Genomic DNA, 18,845 nt, shown 5'->3' on the forward strand with positions numbered 1-18,845 from the left:
TTTTTTAAATTACTACTTCGATTTTTTCTTCGTATAAGTATGGGTTAGAAATCCCATAATGCAGATAAATTTGAATAAACAGGTGCCGGCGTGCTCTCAGAATCCTCAAACTGTTTATTCTCGTGGGAAAGCAGTATACTGCTCTTCATTCTAGCTTTTATTTATAGATACTTTGGGAGGCATTCGTTCGGACGCAGCCGCGGTAGGTTGCCCGGTACAACCATTTGTAGTTTCCACTTATCCCCTAATACAATTGGTTTATCCCCAAAAGAACAGGTCTAACGCCCCTGCAGGTGGCCGCATAAACAAAGTCGCCTATTTACGCCAGTTTCATTAACGTGACCAGTAGTATCAATGAAACTCATTGTAGTTAGCAGCGTCTCAGCATTCTCCGTGAACTGCTGCCGAAGCATCTGATATTTTATCCAAATAGGTTCTGACTCATTCCTGGGTGCGACCGAAATGCAAAGAAACATCGCGATTTCGGCACCAAACGTACACATTTCGCGGAAAATACTTCGAGTTTACTACAACGTACGAAAGCAAAGATTGCTCGATTCTTCGCTTGAAATTTTATCGATAAACGGTGAACGATGCGGATGTGAACAAACTATTCCGCCATCAAGTATCAAAGAGGGAGCTGGATAAAAAAAAAAAAAAATTAAAAAAAACCGTCAAGGTACTACGTTACAATCAATTCTAACGTCGATAATGCGAAACAGAACAGAGGATCTTGCGTTTCTACGAAACGAACAAAACACTCGGTTCTCCCGCATATACGTATACATATACGTATGCGTATGCAATAGACCAAACACACGAGCGGTACCCATAAAATTAAGAAGTTGAGAACGCGACGCGTCGCGACGATCAAGAAAGCTCGGGACCGGCGGGATGACGAGTCGTCGAGGAAGGGACGGCTGAGATCGCGGGGTGGGGGGGAGGAGGAGGGGGACTCGACGGCAAGATTTGGGGCGGGGCGGGGAGGTTAGGGAGAGCGCGCGAAGAGGGAGCGGTGGGGCAGGGGGGAAGGGAGGACCGACGGGGCAGGGAAGAGAAGAGTAGCGAGGAGAAGGGAGGGGAAGGGTGGTGGTGGTCTTCGGTCCGCGCACTGACGCAGCACACCCGAATCCCTTTTATATTTTATTTGCCCCTGAAACAACCGTCCAACAGTTGATCTTGCAGTGAAATAAAAGATCGGAGGCAAGGAAAAAGAGCAACTTGGGTCGCGGAACTTGTGCACGGAGCGGCACGTGGCCTACTACTCTACTCATCGTACTGCAACCCGAGCGACGGAGAGGGAGTGTTACTCTTGTTCACGCGGTACTTCCCGATCGTGTGTTGATATATAGGTATATGTATTACACACTTTGTTTTCCTCTCTTTCATACCTACTTTCAGACTGTAGCGGTACACGCATTCGCTACTTTGCACACTCCCGAAAAAACTACCACGTGATTATAATTTCACCGTTCCTCGCTATTTTTCGCACGATCTTAGCTTGCAGTGCATTCTTTCTCGGTATCTACATCACTCTTTATCTCGTTGATCGCTCGGCGATAATCGTATAGCTAGACCGACGTACCTGGACGAGTTAACGACTCAAAACCTAACCCCGGGATAATTCTAACTCGGCAAACATCCCTCCCCCTTTCAATGTGCGGTAAGAGTCCTTCCGATAAAACGATTTTTCGATACCGCACGTCTTGAAGAGTTTCGTTATCGATCTCGCCTAGTTTATATAGATTCTTACGCGCTTAGGAAGAAGAACAAACGTTCGCGCGTAATGAAAAGCCTGTAATTTACTTTCGCTGAGGTTCGTTTCGCGCGGCAGATCCGCTCGGCAAAGGAGCCGAAAGATGCATGGTGTATAAGCGTATGCTAAACGAAAGACTACGCCAATGATACCGAGCTCACCGACCTTCGAATCGGCCAGGCCGTTTTTGTGCTCTGACGCTGCAGGGCAGAGCGGACAAACCGGGGGGGGGGGCTAATGCAGTCCTCGCTGCCGGTTCGTCGCACAAGGAGAATATTTTATTCTATAAACTCAAAATCGCCGGGTTATATGTCCGTCTGTCCCGATCGCGTATACGGAGAATCCCATTTATATACGTGTAATACATACTCTTCTAATCGAAAGACACAAGTCAGGATCAAACAACATTGCTGAGGCACGCGTCATAGACGTTTTTGCCACATTTGTAAATCGACGTATCGGAAATTAAACTTGGAAATTAAAAAAAAAATAACAATAATAATAATAATGAATAAAAGTACACATTCGCTTTTAAAGATTAATATCTGCAGGCGTAGAGAAAAACTACCGCGCACTTATTGATTACGTATTGAAAAGAAAATATGCCCTGCAAACTATTGTCCCGATCATCCCACATGAAATATAGTATGTTATACCTACCTAATGCGAAAACACACACTCCGCATATGTGTATACCTATCTACCTGCGTATCTACTACATGTCTTTTGTTTAAGGAATATGTATGCACACACGTGCACACACATGTATGTATGCATGTGTCATCACAGGCTGTCGAGCAATGGGGAAACCGTAGAGTGGGGGAATGGTTTGGTAATTTAGGAATGTTTAGATTTGTATAATGCGAAGAAAGATATTTTATTTGGGTAGTCTGAGAAAAAGGGAAGACAATCATATTTAGCAAATTTTGATACCTTCCGTTTTATACATTACGCATAAATTAAGGTTACTTTGCAACTGCATCGAGTCATCAGATTTTATCTATACATTTTCAGCTGCATAAAACTTACATTCACGTAGCTGGTGAATTTTTGTAATATTCGACGAAAAGTTTGGTCTGTAAATGAAATAATCGCTATGAAAACTGCGAATTCATTTTCGATTTAAGATACGCTATTCGTTTCAAATCGTGATTCCGTTTGACCCGATACGAATTACCGGAAAAAGATCTTTTTCTCTACCTCTTTATCGTCTTCAAGAAAATCACACAAACTTTCCAAAATATTTATTATTACGTGCGTAACGTACGATAAGAAAAATGAAATGCGAAACTCTACATCGGATTTATGATTTTTTACACAGCATAGAACGACTTCTAAATATCATTATAGCGATGTGAAGATTTTTTTCTCTCACAAAACATGTCGATGAGTATAATTTTGACTGTTCCAAGATTTATGAACGGACATTACCGACTCGATGAGGCCCCGTATTTGCGTTCTGAGACGCCTCATCGTGTACGTGAATACCTGTACACATACGTATGCGTACGCACGCATAAGAGATTTCGACGCGTCTTGTCCGTCCGATGAAGCGAATATTTTGCTTTTAAGGACCGGTCCTCTTCAGGTTTGACGTTACAGACTGCGGTTGTTGTCGGAATGCGCCGAGCAATAAGTTGAGTTCCGAAATAAATATCATATTCTAACTTGACAAGCTGTTTGCCAGCGTCAGCAACACTCTCTATACGTATTCATACATATTATATACCTACGGGGAGTTTAACGCGTAATATAATGTATAATAAATCCCAATCTGCATATGTTTACGATAGTTAAATAACATTTACGCGGGGAAATAAATATTTCGGCAACAGAAAATTTCGCTCGGGTTCTTTCGTGCGTCACGATCAGGCTGTGATCCTCATCTTTAGTTTGCTGCACCGTTCACGAATCTTGCAATTAGCAGTGCACAGCAACAGCCGAATAAGCTGCGAATCTCTACCCATATATTATAAACCGAGAAGAGATCGGAGAACGCTATCCTACCGTTACATACCTGCCCGTCTGTATGCACGTATGCGTGTATGTATGTAAATTATAATTTGCAATACGTGCATAGAAATATATACTTTCAGCTTTATATATCCAGGCGTACGTTACACACATGCTCATGCCCTGTTCGTCGGGCTTATGATATTTTTTCATAAGTAAGAGGCACGTTAAAAGTTCACTCATTCGCTACTGGCTCGTTAAACTACTGTCAAGTTTAATCTCGTTTGGCGAGTATCGGTAAGTGTATGCAGGTATAATAGATTCTGTAGTCGCGCCACAGTAATATTAAAGAACTTCTACACGTATCGATGTATGTATAAAATTTATGCTGCCGGTAATTATCCAATTACGTATTTTATTTGTTGAATATTTTTCTCATTTTTTGTTCAATCATTTTCTGTCATCTGTAACTATCCGTATATATGGGGAAAATTTCATTATTAACATCAGGATGCGCATATTACGTGCCCTTTTTTTTGTCATACTCTTGCATTTGCATGTGTATACAATACACTGTAGTACAACAATTTTTGCACCAGATGCCAGCTAATTCAGCTCGCGGCAAATCCGTCATACAATTTGCGGAAATTTCGATCCGTATAATTGTAAGTTGCCGCCAGAAGTTGGGTCGTTTTTCAAAATTAAATTTCGGGGGAAAATGGTACCCAATTATGTATCTGCTTTGAAAAGATATATTTCTCCGAAACAATTATCATTATCAAAATGCGAAAATAACTTCTATTCTTCTGCTTATGTTACATGTACAAGCTTCTCAATTTTTGATTTTTATGTTATAAGGATTGCGTTTCGAAATAAACATAAAATATTTCTTTCCTCCAATCATTTTCGTCACGTAAGTCGGTACGCACGCATCTATAACGTTTAACGCGCGTAATATGATCGATTAACGGATGTGAATAGAAGTGTAAGTAGTGATATTGCCATATACCTACTCAAGTAAATAAATATCGTACATATGACGCGCTGTAATGTCCATCACGATCATCAGCTGGTCAATATGTTATACATTATACATTATACATACCCATAACAAGTCTGTACAATATCGAAATGTTTTATATTTTTACACAGCATAAACAGAGACAGTATACAATTCATGTACAATAAACAATAAACAACGTCCTTCCAAAAACGCAAACCTCAGCTATAACAAATGTTATATTCTTATTTTTGCAACAACAATTATTCCATAGTAGTCATCGCATCACCCCGTATTATATTTCTGCGTTATATGCGTTATAAGTGTAATAACATTGAGCTACAAATTTATACCCTAATTTGAACGGAATGAATTATCGTTAGTTTCACAGACCAAAAAAGAATCATCACAATCGTTTAAACGATATTATAGTAATAATCATAATGTACTATAAGAATTTTTTCAATAAAATCAGCTCGAAAGGATACACCTAGAATCATAAATAAATAACTCAAACATCAAACATTTCGAAACGAAATTTGTTTTCGTGATTTGTCGATTTTGGCGCTTCTAGTTGAAAATTCGTTTCTTTTAGAGCAATAGCGTTAGAGTTGCATTCAACCTAGTTCAATAAATTCCATCTCTTGCTACCCCATATCCGCACGTTTGATAAATACGCTATACTTCACCGTATAATCTCTAACGGTTCATACACCGATCAAAATTAACAATAAGAATAAAACAAAATGGAAAAAATTAGAAACATTTTCTTGTTAATGTTAACTATTATTGATAATATATTGTAATAGATTCAAGTAGTCTATACGTAAATCAAAAATCTATAAATACAGAGAACGCGGTAGCGAGCGAATGTAACTAATACGTTGATGTAGATAGACGAATTCATTTAAAAATCGCTTTTAAAGATCGATATATTACATTAGACACTATCTTTTTTCAGTTCCGCTCAATAACAGAATTCGCGTATTAATGTATGTACGGTAATATGCAAATGGTGTGTAATTATAATGTATGAGTATATCGATACGTACGAGTTTCAAAGTTAGGTGACTGGTATAGGTACATTTTTGGAGATCTTTATAATAAATATTGGAGGCAAGTTTGTGGATCAACAAGGGTGGTGGGAAACGAAGGAGAAATAAAAAAAAAAAACTTGCAACACAAGAGAGGAAAAAAGAATGAAAACTAGTTAGAATAAAAATCGTATGAATGATTAGATAATTATTGTATCTCAACGATTACAAATCTGTAACTCTGCAACAGATTACGTATTGATTTTGAACGTATATGTCAGCATATAGGTATATATAATAATAGATAATGATATATACGTTGAATCTGTCACGTCTAACGTTTTCAACTGACCTTCTTTTCACTGTGTTTTTTACATGTAATGTAATATAATACAATATTATAATACATAGTATAATATGTGTATATGTATATGTAATGTAAAGAGAATTGGACTTTTTACGCAATTGCTTTATAGTTTTGTAAGTAATAAGAGGTGCGTAACAAGCCTACTGTGATTTGATTAAAGAACAATTAGATTGTAGCCGTACGTATTAGACGAAATAGTGAACTATATGAAATATCATTATACAAGTGTAAAATTGCATATTTTCAAGCACAACGTCGCAGCCTTCATTCGCCCATCTCGTAATTATAATCACCACATAAATAGTCAGTCGGGTTGATATTAAGCTGTAGGGAGGTTTTGACATTTAAATTACATTTACGACTCATTTCAAAGCCCTCATGAATATTTCAGAATATCCTCATCATTAAAATCGACAGTGTGTTACGTGTATTAAAATATCCCCTTCCATTTCAATTAATAAGTCTCTAAAAAATAATATCAATAATATATGAATAACGTACCTACTTGTGCGATAAATAAACATCTGAAATTCCGTTTCAATTTTATTACAACAAAATACCTACACAGTACGTACTATATCGTTTAGAAAACTGCATGTATAATAGTTCTCACTCTAATTGTAAAAGTGTACACGTAAACCTCGTCAACCTTTTTTGTCAATGGTTAGCAGCTTGCAACTTGTCGCTTTTTAGATGGAACCTAACGATGCAGCAATTTTTTGTGATCCTGAAATAGCCGATACCGTTATTGTTGATGCAACATTATTTGCTCCACGGTAATTTGATTGTAAGAATTGCTGACGTATCGAGACGACTTATAATGAACCTGGTTTGCAATTCAAACTTCAATCAATAACCGCTAACTATTACTAGAAATGGACGATCTTCACATAGTTTACTAATTCCTTAAAATTAAGACACGATTTTTTTTAGTTTTAGTCCTTCCCAAGATGTATATTTATTCATGAGTACCTAGTTGCAATGACTATTATTCTTAAATTATTATTATTTGAAACCATTTGTCAGTTATCCTCGTTATATTTTATCCGTACGCATTACGATAACAGTTATTTTAATACATTTGCTGTATTTACTAGGTACAACTTTTCATTTAGGACGGAATGGGTACCAACAACGGTAAAAATTTAAAAAACTTGAAAATACCATGGAATTTGTGATGGTGATCAGTACGATGAAAAAAATTAATTTACATATTTCATAGTTTATTTGAAATTTTTGCTTCAAGTTTAGGGACTCAAACTTAAATGTTGATTTATGAAAATCGAGAATAGTCACATCGCATCACATTTGATCAATTACCCATGATTTTCTTACTGCAGGTCTCCAATTTTGTTATTCAGAGTTTAAATTTACACGTTTTCTCTTTACGCGTAAGTGTTTAAAATTTTCCAGCATTCTTTGACTCACATTCAACAATGGAACATTCATTGTTAGTCATTTTTAATGCACTATACTGGATTATACGTACGTTGAAATTTATCAGCTAGCGGTAGCAAAATATTGGGAGAAAACTGAAGCTTGTACAACATTTGGAATATACCTATAATATAATTCTATACCTTTGACACTAGTAACAAACATTGAGCACATGGATCGTCTACTTAAGGCATATTCAAGGCTGGCGGTCGTCTGCTGTCATTCAAGATGGCGGCACAAAACAGATGTTGTATTTAAAAAAAGCCTACCGGTAGTTGTCATAACCTACATACATACACGCATACCCCTACGACCTTGCACGCGTGCATGCTCCGTCGACTGTTTGTAACGTGATCACGACGTAAATTATTACTTATTTTTGTTCAACGTGGAAACCAATCATTGCAATTAATCGAGAAAAGTTTTGAGTCTGTGATTTTGAGTTGACAGACTAAATTATGCTGATTAAGGTCGGGGTTAGGTGCATCACTGTGAAATGGGCAAGTGCTCAGAGGGTAAGGTTTTTAGTTTCAAATGTTTAATCAGTATCGTTAACGTTTAATTTAGAGATTAGAAAACTACACAGTCAGCGATTTTTTCAAAACAATCAATTTCAGATAGCAAATTCCTACTTTCATTTAAAAATACCTACCGCACCAGCAAAAGAATCGTCCGAGGTGGCGCCTGGTTTGGAATTCATGTCGAAGTACGACAACCAAACAGTGGACCGAATACTCACTGTTTTGAATTCAACATGTCCTAGCAATTTGACTAGGTGAACGTAAATGAATTTGTTGTGAGAAATTTTATGTCAAACTTGTATTTGATCATGAAGCTATATATTACAAAATAATATAAGCGTTTGTTGAAACATCGATATTCTCTATTTTTGATATCGCGTTGTTGTTCAAAGCATCAAAATTATAGCATAGATTTTATTCGAATAATGGATAACCATGCAGGTACGACATTTCTAAAGGATGCTCCCAACAAATTCAAAAATACCGGATAAAGAAAGGACCATTTACAAGTATAAAACAATTACTTGATGTTGAGAATTTCGACAAGAAGTATCTGGAAAAACTCCTTTGCTCAATAGCGGAAGAGCCCATAGACAAAACCAGATCATTGGATAAGCCACTGAAAAAAGTACTGCAGAATATCACTTTGAATGCTTTAACGAAAGAGAAAAGATCTGTGAGTATGTCAAATCATTATCTATTGTTAGCTCTTTATTGATTCATTGCCTTTATCTAAAAAATAGTAGGTGATGTATGAAAACTAGTAATTTCAACTAAAAATTGAAGACTTGATGACGATAATGACCACGATGACCACGTTTGGTGTAATTATTTTCAGAAAATTAAAACTGTAACAAGTATTCATGTAGGCTTGACACATGTGAGTTGGACAAAAATGGATATCGATGGTCATTTGTTGGTATGGGATGCTTGTGACTTTCCGGAATGGCCTAAGCAAATCAATACCAATTTGTTTCACAATGTGGTAAGATAAAAATATGCGTCATTCGAACTTTACTAGGTGATGTACTTGTACTCTAGACAATCGTAAAACCCAAGATCAGGGTTGATTGCCTTTGGTGCATAGGCTTCAGTTCTTATGATTTACTTTTGAGATGATAGATAAATAGCTTAACTGCGCAAGACAATTTTTGTCAACTCTCCAGCACAACTTGAAACATCACGAAATTCTTATAGTTACCAAAATGCTTGTTTTTCATATTCTTAAATAAATTTGTAGAGCTTTATGTACCTGATGGACTGAATATGCCTGATTCAGTGTACAAGTTGTGCTACACGCTACAAAACTGCTTAATTCATTGCCAGAGTTGCAAACGGCCATTGAAACGAAATTACCATAATGAATCAAAATAAGTAGGTGCAAACAATGCAGGATTAGTATGAACTCTGTAAGCATCTGTCAGAAAATCGATTGTTGCATCGACAAAATTGCCTTCAACGAAACAATTAGTATTTGTTATATTGAAATAATGTATAAAATACAACATTATTTAATCACAATGTCGCGTAAATAGACATATGTGTATGGCTTGATAATTGCGGCAATTAGCCCTGTGAAGAAGATGGGTTGAAATAAATGGATATAATCGTCTACCAAACGAAAAGAATGTTTCAGCAAAAATAGTCTTTACATATAAGCAGCAGAAATCATTTTCTCTCGGATGGAACTACACTAAAACTCTGACAACCGAAATCGAAAAACACTTTGAGGACATTCGATTTCAATTATAGGCATTAGAAGTCTGGAGCAAACTGCCTGTGTCAGATGTCTATGTAGCAGAAGATGTAACTCCCCTCACGAATTTTCAAAATAAAATTGATAGCAAAACTATGCTTAGGAATATACAACGCTTTCAGTTGGCTATGACGTTACAAATGTTAATCAGTACAAAATTCAATCAGTCCGATGGTAAGAAAAACTGTTGAGTTTCAGTAAATCATATCTATGACGGCATCCTAATGATATATTTATTTTCAGGAAATGAGGGACCAAGCTACACGCAGATTGATAATCACTATTTCATACGACCAAATATACCACCAAAATTATTTCAATTAATTATTGGTCGTGAAACTGTGTCAGCAGATTCCTTAGTACAAACAATTATAGACGATAATATTAGCAAATCCTTATCACATATTCTACCAGTAATTATTGATCCTTTTGAAGCAAGCTTATACAATGGGAGCAATAAATTTAGAAAAGAAGGATTAAGTCAGGCTCTACTGACTGCTGTGGCTTTCATCGACTTGGTTATCCTGTGTAATCCTGTTTCGCTCAAAAGTCTCACCTCAAATCAATATTCTACAAAAATCAAATAATGATTTTGCTCTGCTTATTAAGTTGACAATAAAGTTGTTTCCAAATAACAAAACCCAGTTATCTCATTATTGAATAGTTGGATATTTCTGGATCTTCGTAAAGGTGATCATAACGAAATTCCTAATTTATCAATATTCTAATCATGTTCAACCATATTAAGATCTCGTATATGGCAAGTAATAATAGGGGATTTATAATAGGTATGATCGATATCAAGATCTGGTGTTCCGAATTTCTTTATTATCAACTTTTTACAACACTAGTTTCTACAGTTTGCGCCAAATCTATTTCAGACGTTTTCTTATTGCAATCAAGATAGTTTCAGAATCAACAACTTACACATAGGTCCGTGACGATACAGTGTCAGATGAAAAAATATGAGTCTTTGTGAATTTTTATCGCCGAAAATAAAGTAGAATAATACCAATGAATCGATGAAGTTGGTGGCGTGCTGCAATACACAACGATTAGTTGATTAACCTAAGGCTAAATAAAATTTGTTCAATTTATATTACAGCTAATCTCATTTTCAGTACTCTGGAAAGATTATTTTCATATATTTTCTTCTTCATAATCTGACGAATCAGAAGACGAAGTTATAAGAGCCGTTGATAAGCTAGGCGTTTTTACTGCGTATGGAAATTGTGATAAACGCAATTTTTGTGGATTCCAGCATTCGGGTAAAGAATGTGATCCGTTTGCGGGCTTTTCTTGTGATACTGGCTCGACCGATCTCAATTCCATCATTGATCCTCGACGAGACGATCGGTGAGCACCATCTGTAATTTTAATCATTCTAATAATAAGGAACTCTTGAGTTACAATCTCCTTAATTCCTGTCAGGATCAATTATCTATGGAAAAGTCACATTGAGTTTCATTTCGCCATTACAAGTACCTGTTATTCTCAATGGAGAGTAGCAATATTCTAATTGCGCCACGGAAGGTGTGCTTTCAATACCATCTTGTGATCCCGTTGAGTTTATCGAGCAAATACTCTCCTGAGCGAAAAGACCAATGACCGATTGAACTTTAGGCTGTTCAATCCCTCCTAGAAACATGTATGAGATTGGATGGATGATAATCGCATGTACTACACAGGCTTATAGCTACTCACCCAGAAACGTTGCTGATGGCGAATTGTAAGCCAAATATTCCTTATTGGAACACCAAGCGGGGAATTCATTTTGCTTCACTGGACGTGTGGAATCATAATCATCTTCTCTCTTCCAAGGCAGCATCGTTTCCGTTGCTGTTGGAGTTGTGGCTCGTTGGCAGTCTCCTAGAAATTTATTATAGACAAATTACTTCATACAAGTAAGTATACGTTTTTCACCTGAATTTACGTTCAGTGAAGATTGTCAGTTTTACTCCACGTTCAAGAAATGAGCAACTTTATCATTTTAAAAAACGGTAAAAACAAATTGTCCAACGTTTGTAGGCTTTGCGCAAACTCAGATATTTGTACCTTCCATGTCACGTGGCAATCCTACTAAATCCAGTTGCAAATCCAGAGCGTTTGGGGGATCTGTAACAGAAAACATGTAAATGTAGAAGTATTTATCGCGCTTGGGATTTTTTCAACTTCTTACTTTCAAGTCCGATTCTGGTTGAACAATAAGTTTCTAGGCCCTGTATAGGTTCGAAAAAATCTAGTAAACGCTTTAATTGCTTATAATGCTTCAGCTTATATTGAAGTTGAAATAACGTACACCCTTATTGTCGACATCTGATTTTAGCATTGGTCAACTGTCAATTAATACAATACAATATTGTCATAGACTTGATTTTAGTTTACCTGATGAACGTGCTGTGAATGTAATCCCGGACTCCCAATCATCTTTATTACTTGGTTTATATCCATCCTTACATTCGGATTCATAAAGTACTTCATTGATGTAATCTAAGAAATTATTTAAATTAACGAAAATCCACTGAATAATATTCGGGTTCCTTCCATATCGTCGCTTCCTTTTTTTCTAATTTTATTGCCTACACGTTAATGAATACTTCTGTATATTCATATTTATTTTCTTATGGTTTTCCCTCGTGAGAATTAACCCCAGAATAAATTAAATTACCCATAGTTAACGGGTATTTTTCAATTATGGAATTTATATGCAGTACCTTGTGAAAATAATTTAGTAGAGCCATTCTGTTGAAATTCCGGGAAACTGACGTGGTTTTGCTTTCCTTCCTACAAATGAAAGAAAAATTGTTTACCTCTCATTCGCGTGGAAGCAAAGAGAAACTCGAAACTGTAAATGTGTTGACAAGTTAAACGTACTTTTGGCAATTTCTTGCTGCGTTTGTTTCGATGCTTATGCTCTCCCATCATACGTCTTATGTTCATGTGCATTTTATAGTTTACTTGCGTCGATAAGTCACGATCGTTAACCGCGTGACGACTATAACTAAGGCGACGATGCTGTAACGATTATGAAAATGTTTGTTCGCATTGTCTCCAACCATAAGTAATCGACGGATACCGGATGCGAGTAACTTTGAGTTTGATATAACTTACGCGTTTATACGGCTTGCACAATTCTTCCGCAAGTAAGTGATGTATTTTGGCATCTGTCAAGTCTTTCTTTGACGGATTATACTCCAGTTCTTGGAGATCAATGTTCCAGCTAGATTCTAGTTGACTAAAACTTGGGCTGTAATTGACGTGTAGATTTCAAAATTTTTGCAAAATTATAACCCCGGAAAATTCAGAAACGAAACTATTGAATAACGACGGTACAATTATTCGTACGTGCATGAATAATCTTGTGCAATGTTTTTCTGAACTAACCTGCCATTGAATTGACCAGTGTTACTGTAGTTGCGAAATATTGCAGACATGCTCTCTGTGCCGCTAATATTTCCTATAGTCGACGCATTTCTTCTTATGTATTCCATCGCATCTTTCATTGTTAGTTTTGAATAAGTTTCTAGAATTTTCGGCTCAGCCCCTTGATGATTTCTCAGGAGATAGGGACGAATGAACTTGTTGTCAAATCGTTTAAATCTGAAAGAACGAGCGAGAGAGGGAGAGAGAGAGAGAGAAAGAGAAATAGAGAGGAACAAGAAACAAATAGTACGATTATTTTCCCATGTTATACATATGTAAGTGTTGAAAATATTCCTACAATCGAACAATCTGTACTTACTTATCCCTGACGTGGTAATTCCCATGTTTGCCTAATATGTCTTCAATTCCGGTCATCGTGTGGTCCATGATCTGTTAGCATACGCCGAAAATGAAAATTACGTCAAGCTCTATCATATTTAATAAACATTGCGCTGTAAAGTGTACTGCTGCGATGCTTACTCGTTCGTGAATCCTTTCATTCATAGTGGGCTTTCGTTTCTCAGCTCTTTTTACGTTCAATATTCTGACGAGAGGCTTGATGGTAATTCCCTGAAATAATGATTCGAATTATAACTTATACATCTGCATTTAAACATTCGAGCTTATCGTAAGCGGATGTGTAGTTTTAACTCGGAGTTACAAAACCAACGCAAGAATCACGCGGGTATTAACGGAGATCCGATAACTACTGTACCTATATACTATTCCTTATACCTGAATAAAGACTGTGAAGTAAATAACAGCGATAGTCGTGGTGACGAACATCGGTTGAAGCGGAACGTGAGCGGGATCAATCAACAAGACCAACGCGAATGCTACAGCACCCCGCAAACCGCCGTAAGACATTACGAACTTCTCAACCTTATCCAATTTGTGTAAGCGGAATTGATTCGCTACAGCAGCCAAGAGCACCACACCTGGTGAGGGAAAAGGATTAGCCTGTGTACGCGCCTTGCCTGCAATCTTGAAAATTACGTAAAACCGTCCGTAATTGAAAAAGAAACGGCTACTCACCGATAATACGGTAGACGGAACAAAATACTATGGTCATTACAACGAACCATGTATTCCAATGGTGTTTGTTGTTGACAGTTGCTACCCCGAGGAACATGAATATTATTGTTTCGGAGCTACTCGAGAGCATTTTCATTGTATATTTAACAGTGGTATGCGATTTGTGCGATATGTTTGCTTCCACGTAATTCTTCATTGTTATACCACAAAATGTTATTCTGAAAGAAAAATATGAATAATTGGACTGTGAAAACCCACTACTCCATATAGATTTTACATCACACATGAGAGTAGCGTCGTGCGTTATCTTTGGCAAGATCTACGTCAATTTTGCCAAAAAATTCACCATCTATTTACCAGCTAGATTGCCGACGTTATGGCGGGAAAAATAAAAGTGACGGTAACTCACGCTAATATTCCCGACATGTGGAAGATCTCTGCGTTAAGGTAGGCCAAATAGGCCATAACGAATATAAATATCGGCTCAATGACCCGTACTTGATCCGTAAATCTAGTTACGAATCCAGTAGCAAATCCCCAGGCAATACCAATTATTGTGCCACCAATAGCAACGACTAAAAACGACATAAATCCCGACATTATGTCGGTATAGACTATCCGGGCCTCACCCATTTCACTGTAAGCTTCAAACATGTTGTAAAGTACCTGTATATATAGTTTAAAAAAAGAAAAACAAAGCGATAGGCCTGTTAATTAATCTTTCACGAGCACGGCTCCACACCTCGAACGCAGGAATATTTACCACGGTAACAGCATCGTTCAACAAACTCTCTCCAAACACAACTATGTACAGTATTTCATTAACGTGAATTTCCTCAAAAACAGCTAACACGGCTACAGGATCTACGGCACTTATCAAGGCTGAGAACAGGAACATGTGAAGCAGCGGTGGCTTACACCCGAATAAACCGCTTTGTCCTAATATCCACAGTGATCCACCTGAAAATATGACGTCTTATTTTATCAAAAAGTTCTATATTCGTGGTTTAACCAGCCAGGCTCTACGCATTTTAACATTCCGAATCAACCTCGCGTTTTCGGTTTCCCCGCGTCAAATGTTTACTATTTCTATTGAGCTATTCTACACGACGTTTCATTAGACAAAGTAAAAATCGAGTATAATAAGTGTTGTACGTACGAAACTATTTAGGTGGTGATATAATTGAAAAATGAATTGTAAGGAAAGGATAAGAATAACACAGTAACTGCGAATTCCTGTGTTTTCCAGACTTGAAATAATTCTAGACGCGAACCAGCTTCGCAGTGTGAATCGGCACCGCAATGTAGGTTGCGCTTAGCATTACAGAACCCACATAATATTTCTCTTACGCTTACCGATGGACAAGGTGTTGAATATGGTTCCAAGGACGGCAAATAGCAGTATAGTTCCCAAATGGTCAAAGAATAATCTATTCGGCATAAAGTATCCGGCGTCCAATATTATCGGTGGTAGCATGTAGAGAAAAAATGTGTCTGGAGTTAGCGGGGATACGTGGACGCTACCGGCGTGGAATAGCAATACTCCGACTACGACCCCGACGACGATGAGGAGACACGATTCGGGAAACATTCTGCTTAATTTTGGTGCCATGTGAAAACCTGTACAGGGGTTGGAATTATTGTCCGTATGTCACATGGCGAGTGTAAAGTTTCGTTTTGCGGAAGAGTTAACTGCGTATTATACGGGTATGTAGCCGTGTACTTACCTATTTTAGCGATGCTGGCAAAGAATATCCATATACCGATAACAAACGGGGTTTCTACCCTGTGAAATTCAACGGTAACAATATCGTATTGACGCGTAGATTTTTCCACATCCCCTTTGAAATCGTGTCTTTTGACTGGACCCATCGGACCGAACTCCATACCGGGAAAAGGACTTCGCAGATCGTCCGGCACATGTTTGTCTTCGAAATTTTTTGTTCCAAAATACTTTGCCGTCGATGCTTCTTCACCCGGCGGTGAATTTTTAATACCGTTACTAGACGCGTCGACTAATTTAATATCGAATATTTTGTTAATTTGACATACTAAACACATAACATAAACGATGTTTATGGGCGAGTTAAACTTTGCCATAATTGGGTATTGGCTGTGAGACAATGTGTAGGTTATTATTTGTAATCTATTGTTGAGGCTAACATTTTTCGTATAATCACTTCTGCTTCTTCTCCTCTTTCGACCCGCTTTTTACGTACGTTCAATATTATTTATACATGTTAATGTTAAGTTGTTTCCTTGCTGTTAGCCCCCTCAATTTTTTGAACAATATTTCATTTTATCGGTATAAGGTAGATGAATTTCCACCGACAACCATTCCTCCTGTTTCCATCTTTTATTCCAATACGTCCGTTCGATATTATTCGCAGGGGAGTGCGTCGTTACTGATATATAATTCTACCCCAGGCCAGCTGATCGTTCGCCAAAAACGCGCAAGCGTTGCGTCGCGCGGCGAACCCGTGATGCGACAAATAACGCGGGGGTGCGCAAGCCTCCGTCCCACGTGCTACGACCATCACAACACATCTTAGATGGGAGGGGGGAGGCTGGAGTTTTGCTACATATTACGAAATAACAGCCACCGCGATTCTTTAATTAATTTTTTAACGGTCAGATCTATGATATACCCAGAATAATCAAAGCGCGCGATGCGGTATATTATGAAACATGGATGTCGGTTCTGGATTTTGCAAAAAAAAAGAAAGAAAAAAAACGTTACAATCGTCGTCAAGAATGCTGATAACTGAACGGATCTCGCAATGCGGTTCCGAGGTATGTGCAACGTGACCACAAATTATTTACAGTCTCGAATTTCGCAAAACTTTTTGAGGTATTAGCCGCTGCGCGCATGTTTGTCAACGCGATGAAGATATATGTCCATAGATATAGAATAACTATGGGCATGTTCATTCAGCAAAAACTGTAGTTTTTTCAAATAACTTTTTATCTAGTTGACGTCGGGAAACCAATAAATGATTATTGGACTGAATAATTTGCTTGTAGATGCGTAGTTCTGTACGACCAAACATTTTATGGATTATATCAAATCACCATGTTTAATCAACCAAATCATTTGTGGGAATATAGTACACTTTTGTATCAATAAATATTCGGTTGTTCCAATCAAAATTCAGCGAATAAAGTATTTACTAGGGTCGAATGAATCCTTGGCTAACCGTACCTATGGTGAAAAAAGGCAGAAAAGAAAGCATTTAGTTATTTCAAGCAATTTTTGATTTAACGGGCCAGCTGCTTTTCTGAGTAGGTACACAAAGAAATTATACGTTAGGAAAAAAAATTTGATCGGCTTCTTTGACGACGATCTCTGCGCAAACTTATTCGTTATATTTTATTCATCATATCCATTTCCACTGATAAATTCACATTACAACGAAATTTGAAGGAGCTTTTATTGGGAACTTGACTTAACGATATACTGATATTCCAAACGCGATTGATGAATGATAGATGCAAAAACTCCAGTTAAGTTTCGCTAAAGTTTCTATCGGATTTAGAGCTTGAATAATAAGGTGAACGCAATGCCGATCAATCCTGTAAAAATTTTCCATCGTGCTGTTTATGGAGTTGAACCTATCCGAATATGATCATTCGAAGTTTATTTAACCTGAACAGAACACGGATTGAATAAAACGCTATCAACCTCACGATTAAATGCAAGTGTAAAAATGATGTATCGAAATCTTCGGTTTGTTTGACAGTGAGCCTCCGTCGCTGACTCCCAAATTCAAATTAACAATGTAGTGTGGCTATTTATAGACTTGCTTTGGAAATAGAAAATACAAAAAATGTTTCATCTCGTCCACATTATTTCTCTTAAAGTCGTTCCGTGTTGCTACCGGCTAGGTTTAACGGACGTAGCATCTGCCATGCAAATATGCACCTCCACACGCCTACTGTGTACCAAAATTTGCCGCCTACCAGCTCTGCAGGGAGCCCGAAACCGGAGTTCCAATGGGGTATTTGGACATAATATTCTTTTAAACCATTAGGCGGATTTATTGTTTGGGAATTTATCAAAATCCCGACAATTCAATTGTAAAGACCAGTTATTTTTCGTCAAAGTCCACGCAAATTCTTTTCAAACGAAATTATGCGTCAAAATATTTAAATCTTCGCCAAAAGTTGATCTGAGGTTAGGTCAGGGTATTCAATATACATATTTTTTGCAAGCACACTTTCCCCGTTGATAAATTTTATTTCGATGCATTAGTCTCTTTTTTTTAACACAGACAACAGCAATTGTCGAATGAGATTCTACCGATCAATTAGTTTAGAATGCTTTAGAGTTATCCTAAAGTGAGATAGCGAATATGTGTGAAATATTTTTCGCCAAAAGTGCATGATAGCTCATGTTTCAGCGGATGTTTCAATTATTTTTACACCTTAATTTATTCTGAATGCAGTAGAGCCATATACTGCGTGAAGTAAGGAAGCTTATTAGCATAAGGTGCTGTGATTTGAGTGGAATAACACGGTTGCGGTCTTGATTCAAAGATTTTTGAAATCCTCGTATCTCAATAT

At 37.3% G+C, this 18,845-nt stretch overlaps 2 protein-coding genes across 7 annotated transcripts; one reads left to right on the top strand and one right to left on the bottom strand.

Annotated features, from left to right (window-relative positions):
- The first annotated feature begins 1,104 nt into the window (after nt 1–1,104).
- On the top strand, nt 1,105–10,773 carry LOC124296990 (uncharacterized). Of its 4 annotated transcripts, none has more exons than XM_046747525.1 (6): nt 1,105–1,352; nt 8,165–8,322; nt 8,510–8,744; nt 8,907–9,053; nt 9,821–9,998; nt 10,068–10,773. In XM_046747525.1, exons 2-6 carry the CDS (start codon nt 8,246–8,248, stop codon nt 10,409–10,411), a joined length of 981 nt encoding a protein of 326 aa, XP_046603481.1. In that variant the 5' UTR covers nt 1,105–1,352; nt 8,165–8,245; the 3' UTR covers nt 10,412–10,773. The 4 variants fall into 4 exon arrangements, 3 of the variants coding, with proteins under 3 accessions (XP_046603481.1, XP_046603480.1, XP_046603482.1); XR_006906494.1 differs by lacking the exons at nt 1,105–1,352; nt 10,068–10,773 and adding exons at nt 7,817–8,062; nt 9,309–9,442 and having other exon boundaries at nt 9,821–9,959; XM_046747524.1 differs by lacking the exon at nt 1,105–1,352 and adding an exon at nt 7,822–8,062.
- On the bottom strand, nt 10,633–16,710 carry LOC124296986 (probable Na(+)/H(+) antiporter nhx-9). Of its 3 annotated transcripts, XM_046747514.1 has the most exons (18): nt 16,446–16,705; nt 16,010–16,297; nt 15,639–15,902; nt 15,046–15,242; nt 14,692–14,948; nt 14,283–14,500; nt 13,983–14,185; nt 13,728–13,817; nt 13,567–13,637; nt 13,209–13,424; nt 12,936–13,071; nt 12,699–12,839; nt 12,539–12,608; nt 12,210–12,314; nt 11,880–11,939; nt 11,529–11,693; nt 11,310–11,462; nt 10,633–11,191 (listed from the first exon to the last, which is right to left on the bottom strand). In XM_046747514.1, exons 2-18 carry the CDS (start codon nt 16,167–16,169, stop codon nt 10,965–10,967), a joined length of 2,733 nt encoding a protein of 910 aa, XP_046603470.1. In that variant the 5' UTR covers nt 16,170–16,297; nt 16,446–16,705; the 3' UTR covers nt 10,633–10,964. The 3 variants fall into 3 exon arrangements, with proteins under 3 accessions (XP_046603470.1, XP_046603469.1, XP_046603468.1); XM_046747513.1 differs by having other exon boundaries at nt 12,936–13,059; nt 16,010–16,710; XM_046747512.1 differs by having other exon boundaries at nt 16,010–16,708.
- Nucleotides 16,711–18,845: the final 2,135 nt, after the last annotated feature.

This window comes from Neodiprion virginianus, chromosome 2 (genome assembly GCF_021901495.1).
Source record: "Neodiprion virginianus isolate iyNeoVirg1 chromosome 2, iyNeoVirg1.1, whole genome shotgun sequence".
Lineage (NCBI taxonomy): Eukaryota > Metazoa > Arthropoda > Insecta > Hymenoptera > Diprionidae > Neodiprion > Neodiprion virginianus.